This window comes from Felis catus, chromosome B3, assembly GCF_018350175.1.
Source record: "Felis catus isolate Fca126 chromosome B3, F.catus_Fca126_mat1.0, whole genome shotgun sequence".
NCBI classification, from domain to species: domain Eukaryota; kingdom Metazoa; phylum Chordata; class Mammalia; order Carnivora; family Felidae; genus Felis; species Felis catus.
Genome location: NC_058373.1, coordinates 118,937,993 through 118,955,453, shown reverse-complemented (window position 1 = coordinate 118,955,453; position 17,461 = coordinate 118,937,993). Strand labels below are relative to the sequence as shown.

The window sequence follows — 17,461 nt, the reverse complement described above, 5'->3', positions numbered from 1 at the left end:
TTTAGAACCGGATATAGAATGCGCAAAGAGTGGGCCAATCAGAAAAGGATCCTTGCCAACTTGGGCGGGAAGAATTAGAGGCTCCCTGGGAAGGGGGACTGGTTCAGGCATCCACCTGGGAGCCAATCAGAGATCTGATCGCGTAGCTAGTGCAGCCACCGCAGCCAAAGCGTCGCACGCCGCTGTCACCGCCGCTTCTTTTTCTGCCCCGCAGAGAAGATGACCGTCGGGAGGCCTGCGGGAGCCTCCGGCGGCGCTCAGTGGAGCCGGCAGGTGAGAGAGAAAGAGAAGGAGAGGAATTCGGTCTGCGCCCGGAAAGGAGTCTCTAAAGAGAGGAAACTGTCATTGCCTTGGAGACAGAGTCAGGGGCGTGTCGCGGAGAGGTGTGGGATTAAAATCGGCAGCGTTTGGGGACCCGCAAGGGACTCTCTAACGGGTTGAGCGTTATGTTAGGCCCTTCATAGACCCACAGCAGTGGCCCTCGATTTTCGCTTATCCTGTCAACTACCCTAAGACTAATAGTACTATTGTTGTCTCCATTTGGTAGAAAAGAAAACTGAGGCACAGAAGAATCCATACAGAAAGTAGATTGGTGGTTGCTTAGGGCAGGCTGGGAAGGAAGGGTCGAAAGGACTAGGGAAAATAGGGAATGACTGCTAAATGGTATGGGCTTTCTTTGGGGGCGGGTGATTAAAATGCTCTAAAATTGTGACGGTTGCACAACTCTGTACTAAAACTGAGTTGTACTCTTTCAGTAAGTGAGTTGTGTGAACTGTACGGTGTCTCAATAAAGTCGTTTTAAAAATTTTTCCCTAAGATCACATGCTCCTCAGTAGCAGAGCAAGGGCTGGAGCACATACACACCTTTGACTCAGAATCTAGTGTTCTTTTCACTATTAGAGCTGGACCTTGGAGAACCCAGGAAAACCATCACCAATATCACCTGGAGGCCTGCAGCAGCCTACGCCTCACTGATTTCCTAGACGCAACTAGTCATTGTATACAGTCCAATCCTGGCCCCACACCAGCCTCTCTAAGGGTATCTCGAGAATACCACTGTCCTCCAATCACACTGGCCCTCTTTCTAACTCTCCAAGAGTCAAGTTTGTTCCTGCCTCAGGTCCCTGCTTTTGCATTTGCTGTTCCTTAGAACTCAGAACCCTCTTACCCCAGATCTTAGCAAGGCTGGCTCCCTCTCATCAATCAGATGTCAGTCCAAAACTCCTCCACAGCGAGAAAGTAAAGATCAGCCCAGGACTGAGAAAGTCCAGTTCAGACTGTAATGAGGCCAGCAGCCAGATTAGCAGAAAACAGTGTTTCTCAAAGGGCCACAGTGTGCCTACAAAGAGACCAACACCCCCTTCTAAATGATGATGCTTAACTACCAATTACCCAGCTCCACCTTGTTCTAGTTACCTTTTCAATAAAAATTGCTGTCACCCACTTACCAAAGTGTGCCCTCTTCATGACAGCATCCATCCAGAATGGATCCAGAGGGATCCACTCTCTTCCTCAGAATCATTCAAGAGAAGCCAACCCTAGAAAAAGCCCCTCCCCCACCCTCTTACTGAAAGTCCCCACTCTTCCCCCCACCCCCACACAAGTTCCCTGTAATTTTTCCTGGTGTAATTTTTCCAATAAATTAATAAGCCTAACTCTGACTATAGATACATTCCTAGTGGCATTTGTGATGGGATTTTATCAACAGAAAAGCTTCCTAAAGCCACTTCATCACTGTGTAATGTCACAATTTATGGCTTTTATTGAATTTATTATATACTTGTCTCTCTCCCTCTCATTAGAATGTAAGCTTCATGTGCTTGACTCGTTCTCAGCCTAATGCTCCGTGCACATAAGACACCCAAAAACTATTTTCTAAGTGAATGGAGTACTTAAACCCAGTTGGGTTTCCACTTTCTACGACATTGTTCTTTCAGCTAGACCACATTGTCTGTCCTGTTGATTACTCATTCCTAGTAACAGGTGGGATATTAGGTATAGGAAAACAGAGGTGTAGACAAAGGAAGCAGGAAAAAGAAGACTGGAAAAAAGTAGGTGAAACCCAAATAGGGCAAGGCCCAGAGTGTGGCCAAGGTCACGGGTAGGATTCCTGGAGTGCCAGGGGCAGAATGCATGATACAGAGTAAGTACTCTGCAAATGCTCACCGCACATGAAGTAGGGAACCAACGTTAGCCGTCTGCTTCCCTTTCCTGCCCTTCAACCAAGCATATACCCACATACCAATTTGTGAAATGTCTTTAAAGCAAGGAATACAACTGATTCTTCTTCGTTCCTTCCCAGTCGCTAATATACAGAGACCTATTCAAAGTGAAATTAACAGTTAGGCTTTGAGAAAATTTGAAATTATAGTTGACCCACAGTCTTTTCTGTTTCGTTTTAGATATTTCCCCCCAAATCCTCCCCAGACACAGAGACGGAAGAAGAGCTGTCTGGGGACGGGCTGGTTTTGCCCAGGGCTGGCACACTCGATGACTTCCTCAGCCCGGAGGAGGAGACGGTTTCTAATTCTTCGGACTCCACTGGGAGCTTTTATGAGACCCTGCAGGTACTAAAGCCGAAAGGCAGGTGGTGCCTGTTGGAATCCCTTTATCAGAACAACCCAGACAGTGGCGAGGACTTCTCTGAAGACGATGAGGACCTGGAGAGTTTCTTCCAAGACAAAGGCAGGGGGAAGCCCGAGGCCCCGTACCCGGCGTCTCCGAGGTAAGGAAGGCCCTGCAGTTCAACAGCTGCTTCATGACTCTGGGCCTCATCCTCTTCCTCAGTAAAGTTGTCCCTTAGCGAGGCTCCAGCTCAGAATCAGGCCTTCGGAGCCAAACACGTTCTGATTCCTACCCAGCAGTCTTAAATCACTTTGGATAACCCTTAGTCATTGGAAGCACTCGAATTGATTAAAGGGATGCCTTTGTCACTACCTCCCTGAGAATGGCAACAAGGTACGTTTACCCTGGCCCAGCCCTGTTATATGCGCCTACACTGTATCTTATTTTCTCCTCCCACTAACCCTGTAAGTAGCTATTATTTTTGCCATTCTCCAGATGAGGAAATTGAGGTTCCAAGCAAACCCTGCCAAAGGTCACACAGCTGGTAATTGTTTGAAGCAAGATTTGAACCTGGGTCTGACTCCAAAGCCTTGCTCTGCACCATTGCACTGTTCTCTCTCCCATATGAAGATAATGGAATGCAGGGCAACCGGTGGAACGTGAGACTCTTGATCTTAGGGTTGTGAGTTCGAGCCCCACATTGGGTGTAGAGATTACTTAAAAAGAAAATCTTTAAGGGGCACCTGGGTGGCTCAGTCGGTTAAACATTCAGCTCTTGATTTCGGCTCAGGTCGTGATCTCACGGTTCGTGAGACTGAACCCGGAGTCAGGCTCTGGGCTGACAGTGCGGAGCCTGCTTGGGATTCTCTCTCACCCTCTCTCTGTGCCCCTCCCCCACTCACACACTCTTCTCTCTCTCAAAATACATAAACATTTTTTTAAACATTAAAAAATTAAATCTTTAAAGGAAAATATTAGAATGCAAAGTGGCAAATCTTGAATCAATTCTGAGGAAAGACTTCCAACTAGGGCTGCTGGATGGCCTGAGGGAAGGAGCGAGGCACAGGCCCAGACGCCTGCGGGGCTGTGCTAGGCTCAGGATCTAGCTGCCGCCTTCTGGGAGGGAGGTGTGGGAAGGAGCAGGAGGAGGAAAGGGCCTCCAGCCTGGCCTGGCCTCCGCACAGCTGCTTTCTCCCCCCAGGTGCAGCTCCCCACGGTGCTGCAGCTCCCTGAGCAGCCTTCCCTCCGACACTCCCAAGGTTCAGCCCCAGCCACCTTCAGGCTCCAGGCCTCCCTCCCAGCACAGAAGCATCAGCTCCTGGGCATCAACCATCACGGTCCCGCGGCCGTTCCGCATGACACTGCGTGAGGCCCGGAAGAAGGCGCAGTGGCTGGCCTCACCTGCTTCCTTTGAGCAGGAGAGGACGCAGGCCCAGAGGCAGGCCCAGGAGGAGGCCGAGTGCCAGCGGCAGTTCCGGGCACAGCCTGTGCCAGCACACGTCTACCTGCCCCTCTACCAGGAGATCGTGGAGCGCAATGAGGCCCGCAGGCAGGCAGGGATCCAGAAGAGGAAGGAACGGCTCCTCTCCTCCCTGAAGCCCTTCAGCTTCCTCGTGAAGGAGGAGCAGAGAAAAGAAGCTGCTAAACAGAGGGAGTTGGCTGCCACAGCTAAGGCCAACGTCCCCAAGCAGAATGCCACCAGAAGGATCCCCAAGTCCATTCTGGAGCCAGCCCTCGGGGACAAACTCCAAGGTAAAGACATCGTTCCCACCCTGCTGCCTCCTACCTGGGGAGTACCAAGACGTGCCGTGGAGACTTAGGCTCGGGGGGTCAGCCTGGCTTGGGGATAAGTTCATTGTTCGGGCGGACCGGCCTCAAGGCCACGCTCCATGCCGGTTGGGTCCGTCTGTATCATGGGGGAGCCCTGTAAGGAGTGGAGAGTGAGAGGTCATGCAGCCTTCTCCAAATTTGCCCTGATGACCTCTCTCTCAGAGAGTGGGTGTGAAGGCGTCTGCAGCAGCACAGGTACAAGAACAGAGAACCAGGGAGGCATCCGGGGACCAGCTTGGGCCGGTGCTACCACCAGCTGCCCCTGAGGGAAGCTCCTACCGCCTGCTCCCCCCCTCCCCGATCCTGGTGACCTGCACATTTCAAGAAATGTGGTTCGATGAAAGGACTCAGGCTTTACTCATTTAGTAATGTGTCAAGCCCCAGGCACTCCTCTGTGTTCAATAAACAGACATGGAGTTTGTGGACAAGGGAGGAAGGAAGACAGATAGCAGGCAAAAAATTACAAATGTGATGAGTCATTTGCAAGGATTAGAGGTGGGAGCCTCCAGGGTCATATAGAGCACATAACAGAGGGACCTAACTTAGGACATGGTGAGGCGGTGGGGACAGATAGGGAAGGTCCCCAGGGAAAGTGAGCACTGAGGCTGACCCTGAAGGATGAGCAGTGTGTTTAATTCAGGGAAGACGGAGGAAGAGTGCATCAGAGAGAGCAGCGTGGAGGTAAGAGGAGGCTGAACACATTCAAGGGATGGGAGGAGGATGGAGGGTAGAGAAGAGGGAGCAGGGAGGGAGAGGCGGGCATGGGCCAGACCTGGGGGAGGGGGAGGAAACTTGGACTTTATCCCAAGGGCACTGGGGAGCCAACTGAAGGGTTTCAAACAGGGTGGCTCAGGATCAGATCTGCAGCTTGGAAAGATCACTCTGATGCTGTGGAGATGATTAAGGGGGAGGGACAGGACCGGAGGGATGCTGATCTGTAGGACACTATGTCACCAGTTCAGCGGAGAGACTGAAATTAGCAGCAGGGATGGTAAAGAGAGGCCAGACCGGAACATGGTTAAAGAGGAGGAGACTGCAGGACGGGGGACTGATGAGAGAAGGCAGGCAGGAATGATTTGGGCAATAACCTGGGCCTCTGGGTGGATGGCGGGGGCCTTCCTTGAGCCAAGGAGACCGGCTCACCCCTCTGGCTTGGCCTCTGAAAGAGGAACCGCAGAGAGCGCTCAGTAAACGTAAATGGTGGCTGCCTCTGCAGCCTGCTGGCACATGGCAGGGTGTCCTGGTCAACATTTAGGAATGAGCTCTCTCCAGAAAAGAAGCAGCAAGCTGATTTGTAGTGTTTGCCACTTTCCCTGGTAAAAATACACCTATTCTGGGCCAAGGTGGAGCTTCCCATATGATGTCAACTGGTTCACAAATCCTGCAAAGCTGGCAATCGGCTCCAGCACAATACTGCACTGGAGCTTTAGAGGGAACCTTCTCCAAACCTTTAGGTATGAGGCGGGGTCCCCTGTCACCCATCACCACCCTGACCTTTTCTCCACAGAAGCGGAGCTCTTCAGGAAAATTCGCATCCAGATGCGAGCCCTAGACATGCTCCAGATGGCCTCCTCCCCTATCATCTCCTCCAGCAGCCGGGCTGACCCCCAGCCTCGAACAGCTGCCCGAACCCAGAAGGAAAAGCTTGGGTTTCTGCAGACTGACTTTGGATTCCAGCCTCGTGTGAATCCTGCCGTCCCTGACTACGAGGGCCTTTACAAGGCCTTCCAGAGAAGAGCTGCCAAGAGAAGGGACACCAGAGAGGTGACTCACAACAAGCCCTTCTTGCTGAGAACTGGCAGCCTGCGTCGCGCTCAGCGGCCCTGTGACACCACCACCTCTGGAGAGAGGAGGGTGAGAGCCCTGGGCAGTTACGGGAGGGTCCTGGCCTGAGACCCAAAATACAGGAATGGGCCGGGTCTCAACATACGGCACTTCTCATGACATTTTTGTTTTTTTAAAAACACTGGCTCAGCTGTTGGATTGATATCCAACTCTTGGCCTGGTAATAAACTTGGGAACTCATTACTCTTTCCTTAATCCCAGGGAAAAAAAAAAAGATTCCTGATCTGACTAGTCCTTCACTGAAACTGAATCCTCCTTACAATAGAAACTAATCACGCGTTGCTGTCCCACCAATACCAGCCTTCGTTTCTTCTAGGACTCTCCACAGTCACCAGCCACACCCCTGCCAAGGAGTCGTTCTCTGAGTGGCCTTGCTTCTCTCTCTGCCAACACCCTCCCTGTGCACATCACAGATGCCACCAGGAGGAGGGAGTCTGCAGTCAGGTGAGTGGTCAGGCTCGAGATCTTGGCCCAGGACCAAGTTCAGTGGTCAGTGCTCGGATTCTGGCCCAAATGCTAGAAACCATCCTGCTGCTGGGCCTCCCTCCTGTTACTACAGAGACCTAAATGGGTAGAAGGGAGTTCTCTGATCAGGACAGGAATACAGGTAACTCTCCACATGTAGTGATGGAGAACATCTGGCCATCATTCATGGGGGACTTACTCTGTGCCAGTCACAATGTTAAGGCTGGAGATACCTTATGGAGCCCATAGTTTAATAGTTAGTATGAAATATAGAAAATCAAAGAACTACTACTTTGTGAGTAGTGCAATGACAGGGAAATACAGGGGATCTGGGAGGCTCTGGGCAGCCTGGGGCAGGGTTCTCTTTAATAGATGTCTGAAGAATGAGGAATTAGCCAAAGGCTGGAAAGAAAGAAAGTTCCAGAGAGAACAACATAAGTGAAGACCCACAGATGAGAGAGGAAGCCATTAGGAATAGGAATTCAGAGAAACCTGTTGGCAGGTGGCTGACCCTGTCACAAAGAAAAGGCATCCACTGCACAGATTTGAGATTCTCTGAGATTCTGCTAGTTCAACCGAACTAGCAGAGTCGGTTGGGAAGCAGGAGCCTCCTTACTTTTTCATTCTTCAACTGGCCTCTGTCATGGTGGTGTTCTCGACGAGCCAGTGCCCCAGCAAGAGTTCCTCCACTAGACCTCTGAGCTGAGGTCAGCACAAAAGGTTGTGGTGTAACAAGCAGTTTAGCGCTGGGAGAGGACGAGCATCTTAGTGCTTTCCTGTGGGGCTAACCAACTTGGCTCTTTAGGCTCCACAACAGGGATAATAGAAATATATTTAGAATCCAAGAGATACTCCCTTCTTCCTCAAATGTCATAGTCAGAGCTACTAAATCAAGGCTAAATGCATTGGTGTCCTGAGGTCCCAATAAGGTAGGCCTTATGGGCCAGAGGCTGGCCCCCTGAGGGGATATCCATATTTGCTTCCCAGCAGTGGGGAGTTTGATATAATAGCAGACTAAACTTTCATCCCTTCAAGCAAGAATCTTGGTGGGTTTTTTTTCTTTTTTTTTTTAAATGTTTATTTTTGAGAGAAAGCATGAGTGGGGGAGGAGCAGAGAGAAAGGAGACAGAGGATCCAAAGCGAGATCTGTACTAACAGCAGAGAGCCTGACGCGGGGCTGGAACGTGAGACTGAGCCACCCAGGCGCCCAGTTGTTTTCCCTCTATAGTACCTTGTCAAATGATACTTACACAGACTAAGTGCTTGCTATAAGTTAACCCCAAACTGTGCATGGAAAGAGGCCTATTTCCAGTTCTCTGTGGTCCCAAAGGACCACGAAACCAGGCACCTTCTAGCCCACTGTTTACAGTGTAGTGGTCAGGGGCAAAGGCTTGGGAGTCAGACATACTGGTTCTAATCCTGGCTTTTCCACTAGCATGCTGGGTAGCTTTGAGTGAGTGGCTTATCCTCTCCGAGGCTCGCTCTCCTCACCTATAAAAAGAGGGGCTTACAGTTCTTACCTCATGGGGCAGTTCTAGAGATTACAAAAGATAATTGATATAAAGCACTTGATTCTTTTCTGCTCTTGGTTCAGAGTAGAGTAGCTCAGCAAATGGCAACTATTAGTATTGTTTCCAGACAGGCCAGAAGCCTTAGTGTAAGGATATTGTATTTCAGTTCAATTATCGAACTTCCCCTGGGGCAGAAAATCACCGTGTCCATAGTGCTGGGAAGGCTTCATTTGCCAATCTCAGAATCCTGTTCTTTCTGAAGCGCCAGTGTGGTACATTACCCCACTCATAGAAAACACCATTTTACTTTCCAGAGGTTACTAAGAGTGCTTTTAATATACTCAAGTTGGTCATCTTGTGTGTTTTTTGCCTCCTTTCTTCAGAAGTTCACTTGAAAAAAAGGACAAAACAGATGAGAGTACTCAGTGGCTGGAGATGCACAAAAAGAAGTGTCAAGCGATGTCTAAATCTGTGACCTTGCGTGCAAAAGCCATGGATCCTCATAAAAGCCTGGAGGAAGTGTTCAAAGCAAAGCTGAAAGAGAATCGGTCAGTGTCCTCCATGTGCCAAAGGGTATCTGTCTTGGGATCCAACAGATCATTGCCCTTGAAAGTAGGCTCCTATAATCGCACACAGTCAAGGATTTAGTTTTGCTAGGCAGTTAGGAATTTACAATGTCTTTGGGAATTACTCTGCTTAATTGGAATGAAGGGTTGGAAAAAGAATTCATTCTAAAAATCTTGTTAATTCCAGGAACAATGACCGTAAAAGAGCAAAAGAGTATAAGAAAGAATTGGAAGAAATGAAGAAGAGAATACAAACAAGGCCCTATCTCTTTGAACAAGTTACCAAGGTAAAACTAAGCCATCATTCTTCTCTCTCAGTCTTGGATGAAAGTGCTTTTAGGAATGATGGAACAGAGGGGCACCTGGGTGGCTCAGTCAGTTAAGCCTCTGAGTTCAGCTCAGGGCATGATCTCATGGTTCTTGAGTTTGAGCCCCATGTCAGGCTGGGTGCTGACAGCTCACAGCCTGGAGTGGAGCCTGCTTTGGATTCTGTGTCTCCCTCTCTCTCTGCCCCTCCATCACTTATGCTCTATCTTTCTCTCTCTCTCAAAAATAAACATTTTAAAAAAAGAAATGATGGAAAAGTTTAATATCTGGGTATTAAACATTTCCTTGAGGATCAGAAAGATTCAAAATTGAGCCTGTTACCAATTTCCGCCCAAAGAAGTGGTGCAATGGTGAATGTTGCTTGGACTGATTTCACCCAAGACTAGACTCCAGAGGCATCTGTGAAGTGTTTCACTTCTGGGAGTGTTCGCTACAGTCTAGCTTTCACTAGACTTGAGGGCTAGATGCCACATACACAGTAACAGTCTGGCTGTGTTAGTGAGAATATCTTTAATTTACTAACATCATCCCTTCCCCTGCAGTGCTGGTGCCCTGGGCATCCCCAGCCTCTAGAGCTGTGGCACATTTATAGGTCCCCAGAGGTTGGGATGCTCACAAGCACCCCAGCAAGCCCTTTTCAGATTAAGTGGCTTTCAGGATGGAAGAATCATTTTAAGATGTTCTCTAGACTTTTAGGGAAGTTGGATCCAGTTGAGATCTCCTCCTTAAGGGAGCTCTGGAGCTATCTGAACAGCCTTAGAAAGGCCACTATTCCTGGAAGTTTTGGGCTGTATCAGGCTGTCGATCCCTCTTCTCTCTAGTTTCAGACAAAAGTTGGGGTTCCCTAGTCACCTGGTTCCAACTGCTGGACATTATCTCCCTCTTACAGCCAGTGTGTTATCTAGGCATTTCCTGAGTCCACCCCTCCCCACCCCCATACATACCACACACACACTTGCACACATGCTGGACTGTCTGGACTGGATTTACTTAGCAACTTGCATTGTTCAAAATCTCTCATAATGATCTTTCCTCTTTATGTTAATTCTTTCCAGCAAAGCTCTCTCTCAGATCTCAACAGATCTTTCACCACTCTAGGAAAAATACAAAGTGCTCTATATGATTTTGCTACTAAACATTTAAATTAAAACAAACAAAGAAATAACCTTTTTCTGGTCCACATACAGACCGTCTATCCTGTTAAGAGTGTTACTAGTGCAGCTTATTTTCTACTTGTTATATATTAGTGTTCCTGATGATGGCTTGATTGCTTTTATTTATTTATTTATTTTTTTAAGTTTATTTTGAGAAAGCACGGGGGAGGGGCAGAGAGAGGTGGAGAGAAAGAGAATTCCAAGCAGGCTTTGCACTGCCGGCAGAGAGCCCTACACAGGGCTTGAGCTCACATATTGTGAGATCATGACCGGAGCTAAAATCAAGAGTCAGACGCTTAAGTGACTGAGCTACCCAGGTGCTCGTGGTTGCTTTTAAATCTTAAAACATTTTTAGTCCATTTTTTTCATCTGAGCCTTACTTGGTGGTCCAAAAATCTAAATCCTTGCTTCTCAAAGGTGTGGCTCCCAAATTCACAGTTGGCATCTCCTGGGAGTGTTAGACACAGAGTTTCGAACCTTATCTAAGACCTACCAAATGAGAATCTACGTTATAACAAGACCTTCAGGTAGTTCCAGTGCACTTTAAGGCTTGGACACAGGCTCTAAGTAATTTTCATGTAAATCTGTGCCCAGCACTAATGGGGATTGGGTTAGGGGACAATTTTAGGCATGTGGATTAAGCAAGTGATTTAGAATTACCTTGTAATTCACAAGACAGCTACAGCAGATTTGTTTCCATTCCTCAGGACCTTGCTAGGAAAGAAGCAGAACAACGGTATCGAGACACCCTGAAGCAGGCTGGGCTGGATGAAGACTTTGTGAGGAACAAGGGTGAGGGCACCAGGGCTGTACAATGGAAGGAGCAGTCAGAAGTCCCTGAATGTCCCAGGTAATGATCTCACGTGCTCCCGTCACGCTGTGGCTCTCAGATTACGATCCCTAGTAATGCCACTGGGAGGGACCTTTAGAACAGCCACACATATTTTGAGATCACAATCCTGTATTTATAGAATACTAACCCAGAGATCTCCAGATAATATATTTCAATTGGGAGAATAAGTGCAGTTGTTATTGTTAATAAAATATAACCATTGTATGTTAGGTTTAGGTTCCTTCGATTTGAAACAGATCATTTTTCCAATTCTAGTTCTAGGGCCATCAGTCAAGAATATTTTTACTTCACTTTTGAGGGACAAACATATATATTTTTACTTACTATAAAATGATAAAACTGCTTTTCTAACACTTTTTATTTTGTTTGGGTAATTGAAAGTAAAAACCTTTAAAGATGCATAATAAAAGGTATAATAAAAGGTATAATATCCTAAACAAGCAAAGCCTGTCTCTTCCCCCCCAGCATGATCACCGTGGCTTGTTGAAATCTAGCACTCTTTAAAAAGTAACTCATTAGCACCACCCCTCCACTGGTATCAAAAGGGAGAAGAAAAGCATAGTTATTGCCATTATTCTCAACTTTGTTTCTTAAATCCTAATGGCTCCTCCCCTAATTCCTATCCCAGTTCTCCCCCTAGAAATTTAAATTTCCCTTTACACCCCATATAAAATAATGAAAATGTTGAAACCATCCTTAAGCCTTACATAATGCTTTAATTACAAACATTTTATTTCATAATGCTTTAATTTATTCTGTAGCACCCATGAAACTACAAAACTCGGCACCAGAAATCCACAGCAGGATTTAGAAGAATCTCTACAACAGCCTACAAGCCCCAAAAAAGAACTGGAGGAGCTGTCTCATGAATTGCTAGATAATTTCAAATCACTTGCTTAATCAGTAACACTTAAAATTACTGCTTTTCAATATTAAGTAACTAACTTGGGGTTGAGTCAAGGCAGGCAAAACTTGGCTTTTGAGCCAATGGCTACTCTTGGAGAATGAGGATAAGAAAAGTAGCAAGAAAAAAAGTAGCAGGTAACAAACAGGGAATGGTTTAAGCAGATCAAAGTGAAAAGCCTCAGGGTGGAGGATTCAGAGCGGAGTTAAGCATTCTTGCTTCTTGGGCTTCCTACTTAAAAAAGGAGCACACACCCAAATGCCTACAGGGGCCAGTTAGGAAACAAATGGATCACATGGGCTGGGTATAAGGTACACTATTAATAGCTAGAACCCAGGCCCAGAATTGCCAGATCAGCAACTGAGTTTTCAAACAGAAGCCAGGAATTTCCTGTTGGCAACCAATTAAAACATTACTTAGAAATATTGGGAAAACAAAAACACTTGCAGGAAGACAAGTCTGCAACTTCTAGTACATGGTTTCTTAGCCTCAGTACTATTGATTTAGGGCCAGATGAGTGTGTCGGTGTTGGGTGTTGGGAGAAGGAGCTGTCCTGTACATTGTAGGACGTTAGCAGCATCCCTGGCTTCTACTCACTGGATGCCAGTAATGCCCTCTCCAGTTATGACAAAAATGTCCCTAGATATTGCCATATGTGGGGCAGTGGGCAGGCAAAAATGTTCCCAGTTAAGAACCACTGCTCTAGTATAAAAGTAAGGGCTACAGAAAATAAAAATTGGCATTTTAAGAATACAAGATATTGACACGAATTCAATCTACATAACAAAGGGTGATTATGCATGTCATTAACAACTTAACTATAACTACTGAATTTAAAACGGCAGTTAATTTTTCCTGTTATCTGCTTAAAATATGCCACTGTGTGCATGGTATGTGTGTAAGCCTGAGGTTCATTTTCAATAAATGTGAAAATTCTCTGACAGCCATGATTTTCTACTAGTAAGCGGTCTTTGAAATACTTTTCTTCTCACCAGTGATAATTATTCTCTATCAGTAGCTGTGGATGATAGCAATAGTGCCTATTCTTACCAGAAGCCCCCAATTTCTCATGTTTTAACATTCTGGAAAATTCAAAAGTATATTATTGCCATTTTTCCAGACTCAGACATGGTCCTTTCTGGTGAAGATGGAGCGATACTACAATAACTACTATCTAGGTTTGCTAGAGATGAAGATGCTTATGTCATGTTCCCCAAGACTCCTGGGCTCAGTTTTACCTGTATGGAATCCAAAGGGTAAATCGGTGCCCTGTCTTAAAGGGAAAGACGGAACTATTTTCTTAATCTCCTCTCTGAGAAAACAAATTTTGTCCAAAACAAGGAGCCAAAGAACTTACTGGGCTGTCTTGTTTATTTAAAGGGAAAACAACCGAAGCTCTGAATCATGTGATAGTTAACTTTAAAAACAAACAAACAAACAAAAAAAAAACCAAAAAACCCTTTTAACATGCTATCGTATATTCCATAAACAAAGAAAGCAAAGTGGCCCAGTAGAGGTGGATGTGACAAGATAGTACCTCAGCCTGGGCCAAGTAGGGATTCAAGTAATTTATTTTTTTGCAGCCCAGTGGCAGAGAGTCTCTTACTCAGGTTGCTAAAGGGAGTATGCCACATCAGAATTGACATCACTCCCTTCTCCAAAGCAACAAGGCATCTTGAAAGCTCAGCTTCTTGGTGAAGTTTTATGGTTGGTGGCAGGGCTTAGTTTATCCATGTGAAAAGACAGCTGAGTCTGGGATGAAAATTCTTCAAAGGAAAACCCCTTCTCAACAGTCATACTGAAGAAATTTCAGCCAACACATAATCAAATTCACTTTTGGGAGAAGTCCATCCCAAAATTTTATAGTGGGAAGAGAGGTAGGTACAGTTACCCAGCCCACATTCACTGCTTTCTTCCTTGTCTGGATCAGATGTAGTTTGAAGAGAAGCTCTCCTACATTCATCTTCTATGTCAGGAAAGATGAACAGAAGCCAAAGCGGGGTCCTGTCTTTCACAGATTCATTTTGGTTCTGGCAGATCGTGAGCCATAAGCATCCTGTTCCCACTGTGTGCACTCTGGGATCAGACAGGGCTGCTCTTCCAGGAGTTGACACCCATGCTCATGTCCGTCTTTCAGTTAAATCTCCTTGGTTTAGTAACTGTAAAAGATTAAAACCAAATCTGGAATAGGCTACCACTGAATAATAGGAAAAATAATTCATACTAAGGAAAAGGTTTAAGTGGGAGTGGGGAATGCACTACAGGGGTAAGTCAAGGGTATCTAGTTCCAAAGCAAGAGACATACGTAGACTGATAGATCTCTTTCATATCCTGGCCTTGGGACAGCATTTTGGCCCATGATGCTGGCATTTTCACTATGACAATAAGGTATCCCGAGTCCCTAAGCCAAACTATTGTTTGCGTAGTCATGTACTCACTAGTCAGTGATGGAGGCATGCCGAACTTAACAGATATATCGGAAATGGTGGAACCCCAAATCTCCTGTCAGGCAGCGTTAGTCCAAGTACAGGCTGAAAGCTCAAGCAGAAGTAAGAGGAATGGGAGGCTACCCCAGTGAGTTCTATATGAGTTCCCACTCGTAAGGAATCCAGGGATTCCCAGGGTCCAAAAGAATGCCTTCCCTATGATGAAGGGAGAAAGCCTGAGACTCCAAGAGGGTGGCAGCCAAAACAGACTTTCTACCCTACACTCAAGGCTTTCTGTTGAAAGTGTTGTTCTGTACAATTGATGAAACGGAGTTCCATTTTGTTATGAAAATGAGATGGGAATAACACAGTGAAATTCAGAATAAAAATGGCTTAGAAAAATATAACCAGACAAATTCTTGAGCTGGGGATAGATTTACTTGGTGATCTCAATTTGGGTAAAGGTAATTTATACAGTAGAATTTAATAATATGGAATTTAAAGAAATTTAAACAAAATTTAAAGAAAAATGTAAAAACTTAAACCACAAATTTCATTTGATGCTGTGTTGTTAGGATGTAAGAATGGTGTCTTTTAAATCCAGGTCAAGTTCCAGATATTGGCACTCAAATTAGCAATGACACTTGATGAGAAATCTTAAAGAATTTGTAATTTGTTTCTTTCTTTTTTGGAAGACATTCTGTATTGAAGGCTGGGTGGCAATCACTTATACTGGTTCCTGCATTCGAGAATATGAGCTCAGTGTGGCTATAGAACCCCACTTGGATGCCTTTTAGTCAGCAGAGGTCCCAAAGCCCTGGGGTCCCAATTGGGCCTGCACAATAAGTCCTCTATCTGATTTGCAGAAGGCTGGGTAACACCGAGGGCAAATAAAAATTGTTCAATCTGAACTATTTGAATAAGATGTAGTTTTGATATATTTCCCATAATTTCTTTTATTTTTTAAGAAGAGTTGTTGTTTTTTTTTTTTTTTTTTAAGTAGTGCTTAAAATTTTAAGTAGTGCTAAAAAATTACTTAATTATTTTTAAGTAATCTCCATGCCCAACACGGGGCTTGAACTCACCACCCCGACATCAAGAGTGACATGCTCTACCAACTGAGCCAGCCAGGCACCCCTCCCATGATAATTTCTGATAATTGCTTTGGTTATTCTGATATTCTTGTTACGTTTTTACTTTTAGAGCCTATTTACAGGGGTCCAAGTAGAAGTGCACAAGTAGATTCTTACAGGTCTGATCTACAGCGTGTGATTATCTCCAAAAATTTGAAATAAGCATTGTTGTTTTAAGGACTGCAAATAGCCTTTTATCTGAGAATCTCTAAGGACTCAACATTCCTCACTCACTGGAGGAAGGTCAGTTAGTACCAGGACCTTGGATGAGGAAGAGAACTAAACCTGGAGGCTTGAGGGCCTTGTAGCTTTTAAAAATGAAGGTATCAGATGACGTGATAAGCCTGTCTCGATAAGGAAAAGGAGAGGAAGAGCAGTGGAACTGCCTGTGGTAAGAGGAGAAATAATAGAGGTAACAGTGAAGGAGACAAAAGAAGTGAGGCTCAGACAGAGGGTGTGTTCGTAAATACACAGGACCCGAGGACCCGTGAGGGAAAAGTGATAATCTAGGACTTTCAGCCTCACTAAGGGCAGCACTTTCCTCTTTGTGTTAATATTTTCCTATTAAGAGTTTGGGGTTTCCACCATGAAACTGGGTATTTAGGGCCTGTAGACCCTCAGTGTCCTCCTGGGGGGAAGGCCAAGTTTTTTGTTTTTTTTTTATAGGTGATCTGTGTTACTGGGTCTGCCTGAGACTATGAGTGAGCATCACCTAGACAAGGACACAATGAAGCCAATTCCAAGACCCATGTGCCTAGGCCCAAGGGGAAAAAATGTGCTATTGCTGGACTTTTTGCATACACAAATCTGACCATGTCATACCTCCCTTAAAACCATGCAGTGGCCCCCCATTGCCCCTGGGATAAAATCATGTCCTTTAAGGCCCTTCAAGAGAGAACCTAGCATAACTTTCCTGCTTTCACTTTTCATTCCAGCCCATCTCTCCATTCCACATCCCATCCTACTCAACCCTTTTGATTCCATAGTTGTGTGCCCTGTTCCCTCTCACCTTCTACCCTTGTACACACTGCTTGCTACCTTTATGCCTGTTATCTTCTTCCAATCCCTCCCACTTATCCATCAAGATAACTGCTATTCATTCCTCAGGTCTCAAACCTAGAATTCATTCCCTGACTTCCCCCAAGGCTAGCACTTACTACACCATATAAAAATTGCCAGTTTATTGATCTGTCACCCTTCCCATGCTCTCTGTACAGTACAACTCCAGGGGCACCATTTGCACAGCTATAAAAGACAACGATTGTACTTTGTTTACTATTGTATAACAAGTACCCAGCAGAGGGCCTTGCACATATTAGGTATATAGCACCCTGTTGACTAAGGTTTTCTGTTCATTTTGTTGTTGTTGTTTTGTTATTTCAGAAAGAGCGAGCGAGAGAGTGCCCGAGTGGGGGAGAGGGGACTGGGGAAGAGAGTGAGAATCTTAAGCAGGCTCCACACTCAGCGTGGAGCCCAACTTGAGTGCAACGTGAGCCCAATATGGGGCTTGATCCCACAACCCTGGGATCGTGACCTGAGCCGAAATCAAGAGTCAGACGCTCAACCAATTGAGTCACCCAGGCTCCCCTTGACTAAGTTTTTATACATCTGGTATTTATTTGAGGAAACTTGGAATGATTCATTGAAAAAGGTATTTAGCAATACAGGAGAGAAAAGCTCCAAGGTTTCAAATATAAAAAAGGAAAAGGCTGAGTGTTGGGGACTGGCTTGTCAGAATGACAATTTCTAGTAGGTAAAAAAGAAATAATTTTTCTGAACTATTGCAGAGCGATCCAGTAGTTGATGAAAGCTTTTCTCTGACAGAAGGATCACAGTTCATAAAAGCAGAAAGAAAAAGGGAATTAGGATATTACCATTTTGC

At 45.6% G+C, this 17,461-nt stretch overlaps 2 protein-coding genes across 7 annotated transcripts in view; one reads left to right on the top strand and one right to left on the bottom strand.

The window, feature by feature from the left end:
• Positions 1–55: 55 nt before the first annotated feature.
• FAM161B (FAM161 centrosomal protein B) lies at positions 56–12,963 on the top strand. Its single transcript, XM_006932979.4, has 9 exons — positions 56–273; positions 2,403–2,725; positions 3,767–4,317; positions 5,903–6,249; positions 6,557–6,684; positions 8,600–8,764; positions 8,970–9,069; positions 10,971–11,113; positions 11,878–12,963. Exons 1-9 carry the CDS (start codon positions 220–222, stop codon positions 12,014–12,016), a joined length of 1,950 nt encoding a protein of 649 aa, XP_006933041.1. The 5' UTR covers positions 56–219; the 3' UTR covers positions 12,017–12,963.
• Positions 12,964–13,373: 410 nt separating this feature from the next.
• Positions 13,374–17,461, bottom strand: part of ZNF410 (zinc finger protein 410) — a 49,476-nt gene continuing 45,388 nt past the window's right edge. For all 6 annotated transcript variants that reach the window (XM_003987814.5, XM_003987815.5, XM_019833280.2 and 3 more), the window contains one exon: positions 13,374–14,179. In XM_003987814.5, the coding sequence (XP_003987863.1) occupies positions 14,141–14,179 (39 nt within the window). In that variant the 3' untranslated portion in view covers positions 13,374–14,140. The remainder of the gene's footprint in view (positions 14,180–17,461) is intronic.

Excerpts from the sequence above, each read along its gene's own strand:
- FAM161B (XM_006932979.4), top strand. The coding sequence starts at position 220 with ATGACCGTCGGGAGGCCTGCGGGAGCCTCCGGCGGCGCTCAGTGGAGC. Across the intron at positions 4,318-5,902 it reads CCTCGGGGACAAACTCCAAG|AAGCGGAGCTCTTCAGGAAA; the intron begins GTAAAGACATCG and ends TTTTCTCCACAG. Across the intron at positions 11,114-11,877 it reads GAAGTCCCTGAATGTCCCAG|CACCCATGAAACTACAAAAC; the intron begins GTAATGATCTCA and ends TTTATTCTGTAG.